We start from the raw sequence: 17,043 nt of genomic DNA, 5'->3' as shown, positions 1-17,043 counted from the left end.
GCGGCACCACTCAGTGGGGAATGGCTTGGTCCTCAGCTTGCCAGGCTTACTGGTAGCTCTCTGCCTCAGGGGAGGAAGAGGAGAAAGAAAATCAAAACCCCGTTTTCCTTATTCTATCTTGCTAGAGGCTGTACCATCTAGAAGTGAAGATCATGAGCTCTGCAACCGTAATGGTCTGATTTATAGCCTCAGCTCTGCGGTCTTGGGTAAGATGCTTAACCTCTCAGTTTTCCCATCTGAGAAATGGGGGCAATACGAACACCTGCCTGAATAGGGTTGTAACAAGGATTAAATACCCCAGGATAGGTAATGTGTTAAGATGCATGGTCTGTGCTCAGAATGAGTTCTTATTCCTGCTGTCTCTTCCCTGTAAGATCCCTTAGACCTAACAAAGCCCCTCTTCCAGAAACTGCGCTCTGAAAGGCTGCTACCCGCGGAAGGTATGTGAATAAGAAGGAGGAGATGAGGGAAGAGGAAGATTTAATGTGGAATTCTACTCAAAGGTCAATTCATCTATTCCCCTGTCTCTAGCATGGTCTGGTAAGACCGAGGTCTCTCCTATTTTTAGACCTGTCTGAACTGATGTCCCAGCTTCCCTTACCATACCCTTCAAGTAAAAAAAAAAAAAAAAAAATCACTACAAATACATGAACATCAGAGAGAGAGAGAGAGAGAGAGTGAGTTTTCTCCTGTGATTTTCCACCCCAGTCTTTCGGTGTCGCCATATGAGATCTCTGAACTGGGGATTCTCATCAGCTTTCGGGGGACCCAAGGACACAACTGGCTAAAAATGGTGCCAGTTTTGGGGAGGGAGCTGCTGCTGCTTTATCTGGGCCCAATAAACCTTATCAAACCGCCCTGCAGCCAGCCTTCAGTGCTAAGTGGAAATGCTTGGAGCCCAATGCTGGCTTTCAGCCCACAGCCTCGCCTGCCTTCCTCCTTTTTTGTTACCTTTTCCACCTCTTAAATTCAGGCATTAATCTCTCTTTAACACTTACTAACAAGGGCTGGGCTTTTTTAATGGGCAGAGTTTATGAAGCAAGGGAGATTTTCACATTGAGTGAATATGGCTTGGAATGGGTGGGGGAGTTCAGGGCGGTGGAGGGATTGTTCTTGCTCTCCCATTGTTTCCAAGGCTTCTCTCTCTCTGATTTGCGGATTAATAGGAGATTAGGATCAAGGGTTAATTGTGTGCCTCTCCTGCTACTGCGTTTAGGAGGGGCTGGTAGGTGGATGTGGATGGCAAAGCGGCAACCTTCTGCAGGCAACATCTCTGGGCAGAGGTTCAACAAGTTCAATGGTCATTTCTTGTCTTTCCCTGGTGAGGCACTAGGAGGGTCTTTGTTCTGTTTTTACATCCCTCTCCTCATGCTCTCCTTGCAGACCAGTTTCTTAACTTCCTTTAAATGCCTTTCGTCTTGCAGATAGTGTAGACCTTAGCTAGAGTCCATAAGTCCAAAAGTCCATAACCAGCATTGCTTTTTATTGTTAATACCTAGGGACTGGGCTTCTCCAGGGATTGGTTAGGTGTCGCTGTATTCAGGACTGTCTAAGGGTAACTGGCTCCCTCCCTTCACTTCCAAGTGGGCTTCTCTGCTCTCTCCTCTCTGACTTGGGCAGCGCTGAGCCCTTTCCGTGCTAGGAGACGGGAGCATGCTTCCAGGGATGGAACTTCCTGTCCTTGGGACGGTTCCCCCTTAGCCGTTCTTGGGATTCTGAGCACTTTGCACTCTGGCCTTCAGTGGCCCAGAAGCGGATTTTTGCCTCTAGTTGGTGTCTGCCACCTCCCATGACCCTACAGTTCTTGGGGCCTTACTCTAGGTCTAGGACAGTACCGGAGACAAGCATTGAAATGGGATTGTATGTGAATCCTGCGCAAACCTTTGACCCAGCAGCATGTTAGGGACAGAATGTGGGGACTCAGGTTTCCCTGACTGAAGCCCTGAGATGCTGACAGCATGACCTCCAGGGCTGATAGCCTGGAGACCCCGGGAGGGCGCTCTCCACCACCACCTTCACCCCCAGGATCCCGGACATTAGCCAGCTGCCAAGGCCGGTGCTCACCAGAGAGCTTCCCAACTCTGGCCCCCTACCACCGCTAAGCTCCAGGAAAAGGGGGCAGAAGGGGACTCTCCACCACCAGAGGAACGGTAGGTGTCTTCTGGTGGCTCTATCCCCGAGGTTAGTGACCTCAGCTCCACTCTCTAAAGTGGAGCAGCCCTCTGAGAGGAGGAGGCTCTTGGGGAGGGGGGCGGGCTCTGGAGATTTTTCAAGCTTTCACTCGCCCCTTGAAGGCTTTGCCCTGAGCAGGATGCTGTTCTCAGGAACTGTGTCCAACAAGGTTCCTTGGCGGGGCGCGGTGGGGGGAAAGCCCAGAGATGCGCAGGGCTGAGAGGGATGAAAGTTCCTCTCGGGCCTCGACCTCGGTCTCCCGGGATGCCCACAGCTAAAGTGGGGGAGGGCTTTCCCTTCCACGACTGGTCCCCGCGGACCCTCTGGCACCAGGTTCCCCAGGGCCTAAGAACTGCGCGCCCGCAGACTTCTCGCAATCCGGATGCCATAGGCATAGAAGGCCTGGGCTTGGGCTGAGAGAGGGACCTTCTGCCACCGATGTCGGGGTACAGGGGATGCAGCCCCGAGCCAGGAGAAAAGTGAAAGGCGAGATGACACACACAGAATCGAGGCAAACACCGGAGCCGGGGACGAAAACTCCGCGGCTGGGGCAGCAGGGAAGAAGAAAACCCGTGTCCAAAGGAAAAAGCCTGGGGTTGAAGGCGGGGGCTGCTCCTCGCCCCTCACCTCCACTGCTGGCACGGAGGGTTCCGAGTCCCTGGCACCGCTCTCCGCGAGCTCCTCCTTCCCTCTCCGTTGGGCCGGTGAGCGGCGGCCGCTGGCGCCCCAGCAGCAGCTAGATGTCAGGCGAAGCCCAGAGCGCCGCGCGCGGGGAAGGGAGGGGAGGGGAGGCGGGAAGGGGAGGGGTGGGGCGGGGAGCGCGCGCGGGCTCGGCCAGTGCGGGAGGGGGGTGGGGGTGGGGGTGGGCGGGCTGAGCCCGGGGACGGCGCGGGAGGGGGGAGGGAAGGGGGGCAGCTGTGGGCAGCGAGCCGGGCTCGGCCGCCAGCACTAAAGATGGAGAGGCGCCGGGGCCTCGCAGGGGAGGGGGCTCGGCGTTGACGTGGGACGCGGCGGAGGCGCCGCAGCCGGTGGTGATTTGCTAACCTCGCAGCACAGAGGAGTTGAGGGCGATGAGAGCGGGTACTGCGAACTGCCGGGCGCTGCCGCCGCTGCCGCCGTGATACCGAGAGCAACAGTTCCCAGCAACACCCCTCCCCGACACAGGCACACACCCCCAAGACGCACGCACACCCACCCCCAGCGCCCGGCTCGGCAGCGGTGAGTGAGGGGCCGGGGAGGGGCGCACCGCTCAGCCGTAGGCGCGCGCCGGGGCGCCCTGGGGCTGGAGAGGTCCGAGGGGCGCGCTCCCTTCGGCCACTCGGCCGCCGGGCTGGTGCCTTATTTTATTCGGCTTGTTCCCTTCCTGCTGCGGCAGCCGTCGCCACCGCCGGTTGGGGGTCGGCTAGAAGGGGAGCCCCGGCTGTCAGCTTGGGCGCAGCTGCCTTCCCAACCTTTCCTCTCTAGGGCACGGTCGGGGTGAGAGGTGGGGGCAGAGCGGTCTTGGGGGGGGGGTGCTGGAGGCGCGAGCGGAGGGTCGGGGAACCGGAGGCTTTGTACCACCAGTGGCCGGCGGAGGAGCGGCGAGCCGGTGGGTGCTCATATGTATGCGGACCGGTGCGCGGGCGCGATAGGGTTGTGCTTTATTTGTGTTTATTCGCCGGCCGGCTGGGAAGCTAGAATCCGAGGATCCGAGGAGTGGATCTGGGGGCGGAGGAGAACAGGACTCGGATTCACTTGGGTTTTGCTTTCTCTTTGAAAAACGTGGTGGGCTTTTTTTTCCTGATTGGACTTGACCCCCCACCCTTTTTGGGGGGAGGGGCGGCCGTGGCGGAGCCCCAGACCCTCCTCGGCTCTGGGCGGGACCCGCCGTGGCACCGGAGCTCGCTGTGCGCTCCGGGCCGCGCTCGGTGGGTGCCCCGGCTCTGCACCTGATGCATTCGGGACGCGTTTCCCAGCCTGGCGCGCCGGCAGCTCGCTCGCACAGCCCCTCCAACGCTCCCGCACGCGCTGGAAATGCGCACTGTCTCGCCAGCCCGCGGACCCACGGGAACGCACGGACGCGCTGTGCGGCGATTCACTCGCCGGCTCCCCGGGACGCTCGCAGCGTGCCCCGGCCGGGCACCCTGCCCGTCGCTGCCGGGGGTCACGGCCCTGGGTCGGAGAGGGAGGGCCGGCAGCTCCCTGCTCGCCGTTCCTTCCATAACTCGCTGTCGGGCTTTTGTGCTTCCCCTTCGCCGCGGGGCGGTTCCGCCGCCTCGCGCTCTCGCCCAGGCGTCCAGCCTGCCGGGACTCTCGCCTTTCGTCCGGGTCTCTTTCGCTTTCCCTCTTCCCTAACCCGCTCCTTTTCTCTCCGCCGTCTGCCTCCCCGGGAAAAGTTGCTTCCCCAAGTTTGCCGAAGTCACTTTCAAGTCTCCGTGGGGGTGGCGGGGACTGGGGGCGTGTGGGAGCCAGATCGATCCCCGGGAGCTCCAGCGGCTGAGCGTCGGCGTTCCCCCGCGCCGCCGCCGGGCTGAGCGCGGCAGCCGGCGCCCACCTGATCCCGGACGCAGAGCCCTGGGTGGGGTCGGCTGCCCGAGAGCACCCTGATTTCCCGCAGGACCCAGGGCACTTGCTTTGGGGAAGGAATTCGGGTGGCCCAGCTTCCATTCTCTTGAAGGCCCCTCCTCGTTCTCCGAAGCCCCTGGGTCTGAAGGCAAGCGCTCGGTGGCAAGGCGCAGATGAGTGGCAGTTCCACTCCGGATGGCCTTAGTCCCCACCCCAGGGTGGGCAGCAAAAGTGTCTTGATTAGCCGTCCTGTTAACCCTTTCCGCGTGAGATCTGTGGCTCTGGAGCCAATAGGGCTCCTTCTGGGGGCGGAGGCAAGCCCTGTTTGGAGAGCCAGGGAGAGCCAGCCTTCGCGGTGCTTCCACTTCATTTCACTGTGGCGTTGGCCACAGGAAGGCAGAGTGGGGGGGGGCACCTGGGTCTAGGTGATGTCTTTTTAACACTTTAAACCCGCGAGGGAGTCCCAGAGCCCTGTTACTGATCCCAAACAGCGCTTTGGGAGAAGCCTTTGTCTCCCAGCCAGTATGTCTCTCTTCATACTGGTAGACGCTGGTGCGGGTCTCACTTCTGGTGCCTCCAAGCCTTGTCCAGCACCAATTGCTGCTTGTGGGCACAGGACTTTGGAGCCTGTGGGACATGCTTGGAGTTCATGTACTTCGGTTGTACACTGCTGGCTAGAGGGGTGCATATTTCCTATGACCTCTTCTAGATCTTTTGTGACCTCTTCTCCCGCATCTGATAGATCCCCTTGCCCACTAGGAACTTGTGGGCAGGAGGTAGGTGTGGCATGTCCTAGAAGCATGTATACACGTGCTAACTGTGCCTCTCTGGCTGCTGCATTGCACACACATGCCCACGCACATGCGGTCCAGATTTCCGATTGCGTGTGCAATAGCTCTGAGGCACCTATGTGGGGAAGTAAGCCAAACTAGCGTGAGGGTTATGTGTATTCCTGTTGGTGCCTGGGGGTGGGGTCAAGGTGTCCGTGGGTCAGTCCCTTGAAGCCCTGAGAAGAGGGCAAGGGCAGAGGCTGGAAGGCACTGCCTGGCCATGGGAGGGCCAGAGAAGGTACAGCCTAACTGGAAGATTGCTGTGGGTCAGGACTATAGGCCCCGTGTCCCGGGTGGGCTTGCCTGTGTTCCTCCGGCTGCCGCAGCAAGGCAGGATGTAGAAAAACTTTGTTTAGAAGATGAGGCTTACTGCACAGGGGACTTGAGAGTGAGATCCTGGGCTCTCATGGACTAAAGGAAGGGCTGAAACTCTTAAAGGACAGGCTGACTCTGCCTCCTAACGCATATGGGCCTTGTTGCGTCTATGGGAGGCCCTGCTCTCAGGCTTCAGGAAAGCCTAGGACTCACAAGGCTTCGCAGTAATTCCCATTTCACTTCAGCCGACAGACATCACAGAGCAGTGAATGAGGTGTATGCTGAAGCAGAACCTTCTCTTTACCCTCCTCATACCTGGGCTCTCAAGGGCACATGCGCAGAGTTCTAGGACGCTTCCTCCCACCCCCATCACAACTGCCGAGACTGTCTCACTGTGAGGGGGGCCTATGGGGGCGCTGTGTTGTTGGACACCTTCTTTTTAGAGACATTGATCTGTCTTCTGTCCTCTCATCTCATTTCCTCCCCCTCCCTTGTCCCCCGTAGCCCTCTCGGTTGGCCCAGGACACCCACCCAGCCCCGCCACGCAGAGCCAGGAAGGAAAGAGAGCCTCATGCCTAAGCCGAGGGGAGCACCATGGATCTGACAAAGATGGGCATGATCCAGCTGCAGAACCCCAGCCACCCCACGGGGCTCCTGTGCAAGGCCAACCAGATGCGGCTGGCGGGGACGCTGTGCGACGTGGTCATCATGGTGGACAGCCAGGAGTTCCATGCCCACCGGACGGTGCTGGCCTGCACCAGCAAGATGTTTGAGATCCTCTTCCACCGCAACAGCCAGCACTATACGCTGGACTTCCTCTCGCCAAAGACCTTCCAGCAGATTCTGGAGTACGCGTACACGGCCACGCTGCAAGCCAAGGCGGAGGACCTGGACGACCTGCTGTACGCAGCCGAGATCTTAGAGATCGAGTACCTAGAGGAGCAGTGCCTGAAGATCCTGGAGACCATCCAGGCCTCAGATGACAATGACACGGAGGCCACCATGGCAGATGGTGCGGCCGAGGAGGAAGAGGACCGCAAAGCTCGGTACCTCAAGAACATCTTCATCTCGAAGCATTCCAGCGAGGAGAGCGGGTACGCCAGTGTGGCCGCACAGAGCCTCCCGGGACCCATGGTGGACCAGAGCCCTTCTGTCTCCACCTCGTTCGGTCATTCGGCCATGAGTCCCACCAAGGCTGCGGTGGACAGCTTGATGACCATAGGACAGACTCTCCTCCAGGGAACGCTCCAGCCTCCCGCGGGGCCCGAGGAGCCGACTCTGGCCGGAGGTGGGCGGCACGCTGGGGTGGCCGAGGTGAAGACGGAGATGATGCAGGTGGACGAGGTGCCCGGCCAGGACAGCCCTGGGGCCACCGAGTCTGGCATGGCGGGCGCCGTGGGGGACAAAGTTGAGGAAAGGGGCAAAGAGGGGCCCGGGACCCCGACTCGGAGCAGCGTCATCACCAGCGCCCGGGAGCTGCACTACGGGCGCGAGGAGAGCGCAGAGCAGCTGCCGCCTCCCACCGAAGCCGGCCAGGGCCCCCCGGGCCGACCCGAGCACCCCGTGCCCCCAGCTGAGAAACACCTGGGCCTCTATTCCGTGTTGCCCAACCACAAGGCCGACGCCGTGTTGAGCATGCCGTCGTCAGTGACCTCGGGCCTCCACGTGCAGCCCACCCTGGCCGTGTCCATGGACTTCAGCACCTACGGGGGGCTGCTGCCCCAGGGCTTCATCCAGAGGGAGCTGTTCAACAAGCTGGGGGAGCTGGCTGTGGGCATGAAGTCCGAGAGCCGGACCATCGGGGAGCAGTGCAGCGTGTGCGGGGTGGAGCTCCCCGACAACGAGGCCGTGGAGCAGCACAGGTAGGCCCTCTGGGGTCCCGCACCCCACACCCCACATCCCAGCCCCGGCCCTCTGCCCCGCCTTCAGATACCCAGCTACCCCCGTGCCCTGGGGCCTGGCTGCCCTGGCCTCCCTGCTCTTTGTAAAAAAAAAACCCCATTTTTTCCAAGTCCTGGCTTGGGTGGGGGGCATACTCTTCGCATGTGGTGAGAGGGTCTGGGGTCTTTCCCTAAGCATCGGGGAATCCTCGGGCGCAGCTCTTCTCTCGCTTTGTGTTTTTGGGCTCCCATTTGGTTTTTCTGCTGTTGGGTCTGGTCGCCTTTGCCTGGAGTGACTAGTAAGCTGGAGGGAGGGAGAAGAGAAAGTGGGATTGGGGAAGAGGGTTTCCCACGGCCTTTCCATGGCCGTTTTGCTGGGTTTCAGGGACTCAGGTGCCCAGGTCCCCGGGGAGTGGTCCCCTGGGAGCGCTCCCTGCCAAGGCCCGCTCTGGGCAGCTCCAAGCTCGGGAGGGGCTGATGTGAGCAGCTGCGGGTTCCACGCCACATTCCTGGTGATAAACGTTCACCAGGAATGACGCTTAATAATAATAATAAACGTGAACGTTTATCACCAGGAATGTGGCTTCCTCTCCCACCTCGTTCTCTGCCCCTGCGAACACATTTGGAGGGAGCTGATTTACATTCAAGGGGGAAGGATGGGGACGAGCGTCCGGACTCTGCAGCCTGCTGTCTTATTCTCATCCCTTCTCTGCTCTCGTTGAATTAAGTGCGACATGGGGCCAACACTGGCTCCCCTCTGGCTTCCGTTTCTTTCTCTGTGAGATGACCATTCATTGAACTCTTGGGGCACGCCTGGTTCAGGACTGAGTGCTTTACCTGGAGCCACGTTTTTGTTACAACAGTCCTCTGAGCTGGGGCGGCAGGGGAGGTGCTCGTCTTTCCCATAGGAGGATGCTAAGACCCTTTCCCCGGGTCACATAGATGGTAAGAGACGGGGCTTGGATTCAAATTCAGGTCTTAGCCTCCTGGCACTTGGCCGCCTCTTGGAGTCGCTTAGCGCTGGAGAGGATCATGTCTACACACAGAGGGTTTTGAGAATCGTTCCTCCTAAGTGGAGTGAATATGGACAGAACTCATCGGGTTCTGGCTTGGCTGGGTTTGGCTTTGGAGGGTTTTTTTGGCTTTGACTTGGGTGTGTTGTAACAATGTGCCCATCATTCTACCCTCTGGTCCCTGGGTCCGGTGAACGGGGTCAGGAAGACCACTTTCATTGTCATCCACGATAATATTGCCCGCACGCCCTCTCGCCTGCTGTTTTGCCGATCTTGGGTGGGTTCTGCCCTTTGGCAACCTTCCTCTACCCGCTCCTCCTGTACTTGAACAGGGGCAGGGGTGCGAGTGAGAGGGTGTGGGGGCTGGAGAGGCATCTGGAGGTCGGCTGGTCACCCCACGCCCAGCTGGAAGCTGCTCCGGCCCTGCCTGATCGGTGGCTGTGAGACTGACTTTGTGGAAAGTGCCGCTGAGCTAAATGTAGCCGAATTTTTCCGGCGGGTGCGAACAGTAACGTCCAGTGAGGTGTGTCTTCCCGATGCTCGTGCCGCTCGGAAATAGACTTGTTTTTGCTCAAACTTTGCCAAAGGGGAAGCCCCCCTCCCCAAACTTGACCAGACACATCTATCATCTTCCCCGGATGTGAATTCTCTTGGATATGTGCGTGAGGAGTGGGGTATGGCAGAAAGTCATTTTATTCCTGCGTCTCCTCAGGTCCTGGTTGCTTCTATAACTGGCTGGGCTACGGAAGACGCCACCCTCCTAGGTGGGTCCAGGCTCCCATTCTGTGGGACCCGCTGTCGGGGCAGAGGCGGAGGCCTGGCTACGTTACATACCCCGGAAAACGGGCCGTGGAACTAGCCACGTCTCCGTGGAGCTTGGGATCACAATGTAACCTTTTGGAGCTTTGTTCTTCTCCTTTTTTTTTTTTTTTTTAATATTTTATTTATTTGACAGACAGATCACAAGTAGGCACAGAGGCAGGCAGAGAGAGAGAGAGGGGGAAGCAGGCTCCCCACCGAGCAGAGAGCCTGGTGCGGGGCTCAATCCCAGAACCCTGAGATCACAACCTGGGCTGAAAGCAGAGGCTTAACCCACTGAGCCACCCAGGTGCGCCTCTTTTACTCTTCTTAAAACGGAGATCGGGCACCTGAATGGTTCAGTGGGTTAAGCTCCTGACTCTTGATCTCCGCTCAGGTCTTGATCTCAGGGTCATGAGTTCAAGCCCCGTGCTGGGCTCCATGCTGGGTGTGGAGCTTAACTTAAAAAAAATTTTACATGGAGATGGTCTGTCGAGGATGGTGCTGAATTGGCAAACTTCCAGAAATCCGTAGTGCAGCGAGCGAGGGGCATATAGGAAGTGTGCAGGTGACCACAGAACCTTTGGTCCCCCATTTTGTTCAGGTCTCTGTCTCGATCTGAGTTCTAGAATGTAGTATCCATAGCGCTGCCTTCCCCTGCTGCCATGCTGGCCATTAGGCAGTGCGGAGAAAGGCCCTGTCCCTGTGAGCTTATGTAGGGAAGGCCCTGGTCCAGGGATCCTCGGCTGTGGGCTGCTGACATGGCAGGGCTGCTTTTGACTGAGGGAGGAAAGTCAGCTGCTGCAGCCCAAGAAACAAGAGCCTCGGGCAGGGCCTTGGGTGGAAAGCTGTGGGGACTGAAGACATCAAGGAAGGGAGAAGATGTTCCTGCAGCCGCCCCCCCGGCTCCCAGTCAGATGCACTTTGTGGAGGACTTTTCCCCTCTCCCTCAAAACTCCCAGATTAAGATTAAACTCCCTAATTCCTGTTCTCCTCTGTACCTCCCTTCACATCCCAACCACGGGTACAAACAAGAGGGCAAGACCGGACCATCAGAGGGGGAGATTTTGGCGTCCGGATGCTGGGCGGTTGGCTGTAAACATAGCAACAAACGTGAGAAAACAACAAGAGACAGGTTTCGTTTTTATTTTACTTTGAAGCCACAGACTAAAGCGTTGCTGAAGGTTAAGTATCCAGTGGGCTTGTTGCCTGGATCCTTGTGGAACAGAAGGGCGCGGAGAGGAGGGAGGAGGAGAGGCAGGGAAGCAGCGCGGGAGGGAGGGGTCCTCTGAATCCCGCCACTGGGTCGCCTCAGCCCCAGGTGGTGAGAGGGAGCCGGAGCCTCCGACAGAGTGGAACAGGGCGGTGGTGGTCCCCGCGGTGCGCCACAAGGACGTGCAGGCAGCATCTCCTGTAGTCAGGGACCCGTGGAACGACAGGGCAGAGGCTCCTTGGGTAGATTAAATGGGGCTCGCTTACCTGAAGGATCCAGAAAGTCGGCAGACCCGAAAGGCCAGCCACATTCTCCAGGCAGATGAGGAGCAAGTTCTGGGCGCCAGACCTTCTCCAGTGTGCTCCCGTCGCAGAGGACAGTACCTGAGGGAGGGAGCTTCACAGCCCGCTCCTGGAGGACTGGACGCCTTCTCTAGGTTCATCTCTCTTTCTCTCTGTCTCTGAAAGACGGGAGCTGATCTGCACGTCGGCTTAGCTGGATCTGATAAAGCAGGGATGAGCTAGGGACCAGCTCACCTGACCCCGGTGCACCTTCTCCTTCTCCGAGTTAGACAACCGGTTGATAAGATTACAGCGGGCGGTGTGGTTGACTTAGGTGTGAACACAGTCCTCATTCCTGGCCCTCAGTCTCCATCTGACTCTTTCTGAATTCTGTGCTGCAGAGTCAGAGCCAGGCCTCATTCCCCCGGGGGCCTCTGGATCTCCTCCAGCAGACTGTTAGCCCGGCCACAGCGTGACCCTGTGCACACACAGTAGGAACTCTTGCCTGGTTCTCGAAGGGATGCTCGGGAAACACAAGGAATGATTTCAGCCAGCTCCCGGGGCCCACGTGTGCTGCCCTTCCCAGAGGCTTCTTGGGGCCGGCTCTAGGGTGCCCGAACCACGTAGCTGAGATGACAGATTTCTGCCTGGCCCTTTGCCTTGGTCCCTCTCAGGTGGCCAGCTGCTCCATTTTCAGCGGTCGACCAGAAGGCCAGCGGCTCTTGACCTTGGTTTCGGCCACTTTGGTGAGCTCAGCGGTTGCCCTCACTCTTCTGGGTCGCCTCTCATCATTCTGCCGGTTTTAGGTGCCTCTGAGGTCAAAGCCAGCTCTGCTGGGAATGAGTGTGCCAACGGCAGTCGTATTCACAGTGCCTTTGATCAGTGGTAGCTCTCTCTTTGCCAAGCACTTTTCGTGACTTTCTCGCTGTCCACCCCTCATCCTCCCCTACATGGGCTCGGTCAGGTCCATCATCCCCTATCTGAATGTGAGGTCTGAGAAGCTCTGAAAGCTAAAAGGTTTTGTGCAACCCATTGAGTGGCAAAACCTGATCGGAACTGATGGGAGGCTATATTTATCTCGTCTGTTTTGAATATTCATATGTTTCGTTGCAAAAATATTAATGTGTTTGATTACAGAGTGCTTCCCTAGACTCCTTTGGGACTGGCAAATGTTTGTAGGTCCATAGTCGCCTCCTAAAATCCCAACAGTCTGGCTTTCTGGAGTACCCACAGGTTTTGGATCAGGGATCATGGACCATTTTTAGCTCCACCTTGCAGACCAGGAAAAGGAGATTTGGAGCCAATAAGTGACTTGCCCAAGGTCACGTAGCTATAAATGGATAGGGTCAGGAGCCCAGCTCCCCTTCCGATGCCCAGTCCTGAGTGCTCTGCGCCAGGCCATATAAGCACATGGACACTGCTGTCCTGGGGCGGGTCCATCTGACCTAGTCTTTGGGTGCCAGCACCTTCCCTCGGATATCACCATCGGGGGCCACGGCTATCTTCCTTGACGTCAGTCCTAAAGGTCAGGTAGAGCCGGACTTCTCTGAGCGGCTATTTGTGGCTGTTCTGTCATTCACAGATTTGCTCAAATCCCTTCTGAATCCATTTCTATTTCCAGGAAGTGCCCTTTTGGGGGTGATGAATGACTTACGTTTGTCTCCTCCCGGGACTCCTGGAAATCTGGCCTTTGGAGAGGTCCTTAGTTGTGGAGTTGGGAAGACGGCAGGAGGCTCAGAGGGTGTTTGCTGTGCCCGGCCGGGGCGGAGGCCAGGCCTCTGGACTCTGCCGTGTGGTTTTTAGCTCTGTGATTGTTGTCGGGCTCTTTTTCCTTGTGAGCTTAATTCCTTCGTTTGTAAAACGAGGTGCTCAGATGTGCTGTTTCTGGATTGTTCTCTAAGAAGTTCCCTTAACCCCTTGTGCATGCAGTTACGTCTTCATGGGGTCCTTTCGGTGAACTGTGTTTGGCTCCCTGTTGGATTGGCAGTCAGCCAGCTAAAATAGGGGCTCCCTCTTATTTTCTCCTGTCCACTCCGGCTTCATTTTTTAATACTTACAGAGTCAGCTGGGCTCCAGACTGATCTCTGGGGCATTTTGAAGATGATTTCTTTTATTTTCTTTCCAGTGGAGGGAAGTGGCCTGTTCTCTCATCTCAGTGAGAAAAGTCCCATTTTAATTTGCTGCCACTATTGGATGGAGCTGCTAATTGCTGGAGGGAGAGGAAGGAAGAACGCCTCAGCTCAGCGACACGTTCGCCGCCCGCTTGTGCTAGGAACTCTATTTATGAATCTTTAAAATAGTGATTATCCTAAACTGTTAAAATCAAACTCCATTCACAACTCTTTCATTTCTTGCTAATTCAGGGGAAAAACATTTCCAATCACTTTAATTTTTTTTAAATTAATGACTTTAAAACAAGTCCAGCTGAGCGACTTCAGAATCTTGCTAAATGAGCACAGGCGAGCCTCAGTGTGCCCCTTGGAGGGTTCCTGAATTATCCGCGGTAATGGAAGGTTTTCTTAAGTTTCTGTTTCCGTGGTGTTGGGTGGAAGCCCTGACTCTTGGTTGGGGCGCCTGGGTGGCTCATTGGGTTAAAGCCTCTGCCTTTGGCTCATGTCATGATCTCAGGGTCCTGGGATCGAGCCCCGCATTGGGCTCTCTGCTCGGCAGGGAGCCTGCTTCCTCCTCTCTCCGCCTGCCTCTCTGCCTACTTGTGATCTCGCTCTCTGTCAAATAAATAAGTAAAATCTTTAAAAAAAAAAAAAATTTGCCGAGGCATCCCCACTGCTCTACCTCTGACGTTTCCACATAGTGAATGTGTATTTCGAGCCAATTAGGCTATCTGGGCCTGAATCCCGATTTTACCACGTAGCAGCTGTGTGACTGTGGTTGTATTTCTTAACCTCTCTGTGCCTGTTGGCTCCTTAGTAAAACGGGCGTAATAACAGCTCCTACCCACTGGGTTGTTACAAGGATTCACTGGCAAACGTTTGTCCAGTGCAAGGAATGGTGGCACCGAGTAAATGCTCCATGTGTGTTTTTACGGCTCTTGTTGTAAAATGGCACACTGGCCGTGCAGGGGAGGAAATGCATCCGAGCTGGTCCGGGGCCTGCTTCCCCCCAGAGGTGTTAGTTCATGCAGCGCCATTGGGGGCCGATACGCCCTGAGCACCTGCATTCCGCCCACACCCCCAGAAGCTGATCTCTTGTACCCTGGTGGCCAGGGTACTCTTTGTCCCATTGACCCGTGGCCTGATGAGTCATTCCAGTTCTCATTTAAATTTAGCTGGGCAGTGCTCCACCGTCATCGGTTCCAAATGCCGAGCAGGCTCACCCAGGGTCCAATAGCCCGTGCCCGTGGCCAGGCGAGCAAATCAGTGTGGTCGACACCAAGATGAGGAGCACAAGCCCCAGCTTATGGAGGGAAGTCTGGGCTCGAGGTGGGTGGGCATTCCAGGGCTCCTTCCCTGCCGCCCCCCGCCCCCCACCCCGACCCCATGCAGCTAATAGTGGATTTGGAAACCGCATTTTCAGTGCTTGGTACATGACGGGTTCTGTGCTAAGTGCATCCACAGTCAGGCTGTCCTCATGCGCTCTGGCCGCCGTGCAAGGGAGATACCAGTTGCAATTTTCCTGATGGGCAGAGGGAAGCATGGGAGGTTAACAGACTTGTCCGCGGTAACACCGTGAAGGGGGTGTCAGGGTTTGTGCTCAGACTTTGGGCCCCCCGAGTTCACTGTGTTTTCCACAACGCCCTGCTTGGACCTTTGGGCCTGGACAGAATCAGAAGGGAAGGGGGTATACAGGAAGGACCAGCTCCGTGTTTCCTGCAGCCAGTGGCCACGCGGCTCATCACTTGGTCTCCTCTGGCCTCCTAGTCTTCTCCGGTGGCACGAGAGGAGGAAAGTAGGGATGGGGGCTGCTTACTTCAGAGGATTCCAATTTTGGGGAGTCGGGGCCACAGAAGTCCCCGGAGCAAGTCATCACCACCTCATCTCTCACCAACACAGAAAGACCAGCTTCTAGTGATAGAGACCCTTATGCTGACTCAAAAAAGGGGAAAAAAAAACAACACAAAAAACAAAATAGAAAAGGAGAGTGAAAAAAAAAACCCACTTACAAAAATAAAAATCCCTTGCTGTTAATTTCATGCCAGCATAATCAGAAATCCCCTTTTCTACCGTCTCCCCTTAAAAGCCCCGGTGTCCTTATTATGCCGGCGCAGTCTGGAAAAACCATGGTTGGGTTTTGCCTGCGTGAGGCTTATCTCTGCAGCTGCGAGCAGGGGATCCGGTACTTCGTTGTCAGGATGGAAACTTGGGCTGAAAACTTGCCAGAACCTGAGCAGTTCTGAGCCCCAGCTCACTTTCGGTTCTGTCCTCAAGCCCCGATTTCCATCATCAGGAACAGACTGCGTTCAGCGTTGCCATCGGATAGGCTGGGTTAGACAACGCGGAGACCTTCCTGAGGCTGTTTCCCCGGGCGTCCCTGGCAAAGTGATTAGGAGACTGGGTCACAGAGCTTTTGATGAAGAGGAGAAATAGCGGGGCCAGTTGGAAGAGGTTTTTAGCGTTCTCCTCTCTTTGGAGACTTTTTAATTTATATCTTTTAAAAGTTTAATTTTTTTAGGGCCCCTGGGTGGCTCAGTTGGTTAAGCCACTGCCTTTGGCTCAGATCATGATCCCAGATTCCCTGGATCGAGTCCCGCATTGGGTTCCCAGCTTCATGGAGAGTCTGTTTCTCCCTCTGACCCTCTCCCCTCTCATGCTCTCTCTCTCTCAAATAAATAAATAAATAATCGTTAAAAAAAAAGGTTTATTTATTTTATTTTTTTTTTAAAGATTTTATTTATTTATTTGACAGAGAGAGAGATCACAAGTAGATAGAAAGGCAGGCAGAGAGAGAGAGAGGGAGGCAGGCTCCCTGCCGAGCAGAGAGCCCGATGCGGGACTCGATCCCAGGACCCTGAGATCATGACCTGAGCCGAAGGCAGTGGCTTAACCCACTGAGCCACCCAGGCGCCCAAAAGGTTTATTTTTTAATTTAAGTCATCTATGCACCTCATACGGGGCTTGAACTCAAGACCCCGAGATCAAGAGTCGCCCACTCTTCTGACTGAGCCCACCAGGTGCTCCTTTGGGCCATTTGGGTTCCCTGGAATTGTTAAGGAAGGACTTGGGCACCGACACAAACCCCCACCAGCAGATGTGTAAGGAGTAAGAGAGAAGGACTGCCAGACCCTTGTCTTTGTAGGGGCGAGGTGTGCGGTGCAGGGGAGCAAGCTGACGTCACACAGACGTGGGTGTGAGTGCTGGGGCTGCACTGTGAATCTGGGCAAAGGACGCCACCTGTCCCTGTCCTGCCAAGGGAGGGAGCTTAGCTCCTTACCTCTGCATGTGGTTTTAAGCACGTTAAATGAGGTAGCAGGTAACCCAAAGCCCACAGCAGGACTCCCGTGTGAGGCCTGCTCCCTGCTTCCCGCTTTTTTTTGGTGACCCCAGCCTGACAAGGGGGCTGCTCGCTCGCTGAGCCCCCCTGCCGCCCTCGCCCGGTGTGGGTCTCTAAGTGGATTAGCCAAGCGTTGTGATCTTAATGCCATTAGTCCTGTTGGCACAACTCTCCTTGCCATAGTGAGAAGCAGATGTGGCCGGCGGTAAGGGCCCTTGGTGATCCATCAGGCCTGGAGTGCTGGGGAGACATTATTAGCATTAATTTGGGGGAGTCTTTTATGGTTGTTGGGGGAGATGCAGAGGGATTGTTTGAAATGTATTTAAGCCGTTCAGCGGGTTAGATGCTGTTGGGGTCTACCGTGGCTTACCACCCCCGACTCCCCCCAGCCTCTCTTTAAATAAGGTCCCCTCCCCAGCCCCGAAGCCCGGGCCTGATTACTTCCAGAGTCGGAGAGACAACTTAGCCGCCTCTTGTTTCTTGCCGATGTACCTTATTAGTAACACCTGGCGTCATAACCCGTTAATGGGAACCAGCGCTCTCCTCCTG

At 56.4% G+C, this 17,043-nt stretch overlaps 1 protein-coding gene across 2 annotated transcripts in view; it reads left to right on the top strand.

The window, feature by feature from the left end:
• Positions 1-3,012: 3,012 nt before the first annotated feature.
• ZBTB16 (zinc finger and BTB domain containing 16) overlaps positions 3,013-17,043 on the top strand; it is a 183,534-nt gene continuing 169,503 nt past the window's right edge. The window contains exons 1-2 of one of the 2 annotated variants that reach the window (XM_046015655.1): positions 3,013-3,390; positions 6,366-7,723. In XM_046015655.1, the coding sequence (XP_045871611.1) occupies positions 6,456-7,723 (1,268 nt within the window). In that variant the 5' untranslated portion in view covers positions 3,013-3,390; positions 6,366-6,455. Of the gene's footprint in view, positions 3,391-3,420; positions 3,761-6,365; positions 7,724-17,043 lie in introns of those variants that run through there. The other variant, XM_046015656.1, reaches the window with a different exon arrangement.

This window comes from Meles meles, chromosome 8 (assembly GCF_922984935.1).
Source record: "Meles meles chromosome 8, mMelMel3.1 paternal haplotype, whole genome shotgun sequence".
Taxonomy (NCBI): Eukaryota; Metazoa; Chordata; class Mammalia; order Carnivora; family Mustelidae; genus Meles; species Meles meles.
This window is presented reverse-complemented; position numbering and strand designations above follow the sequence as displayed.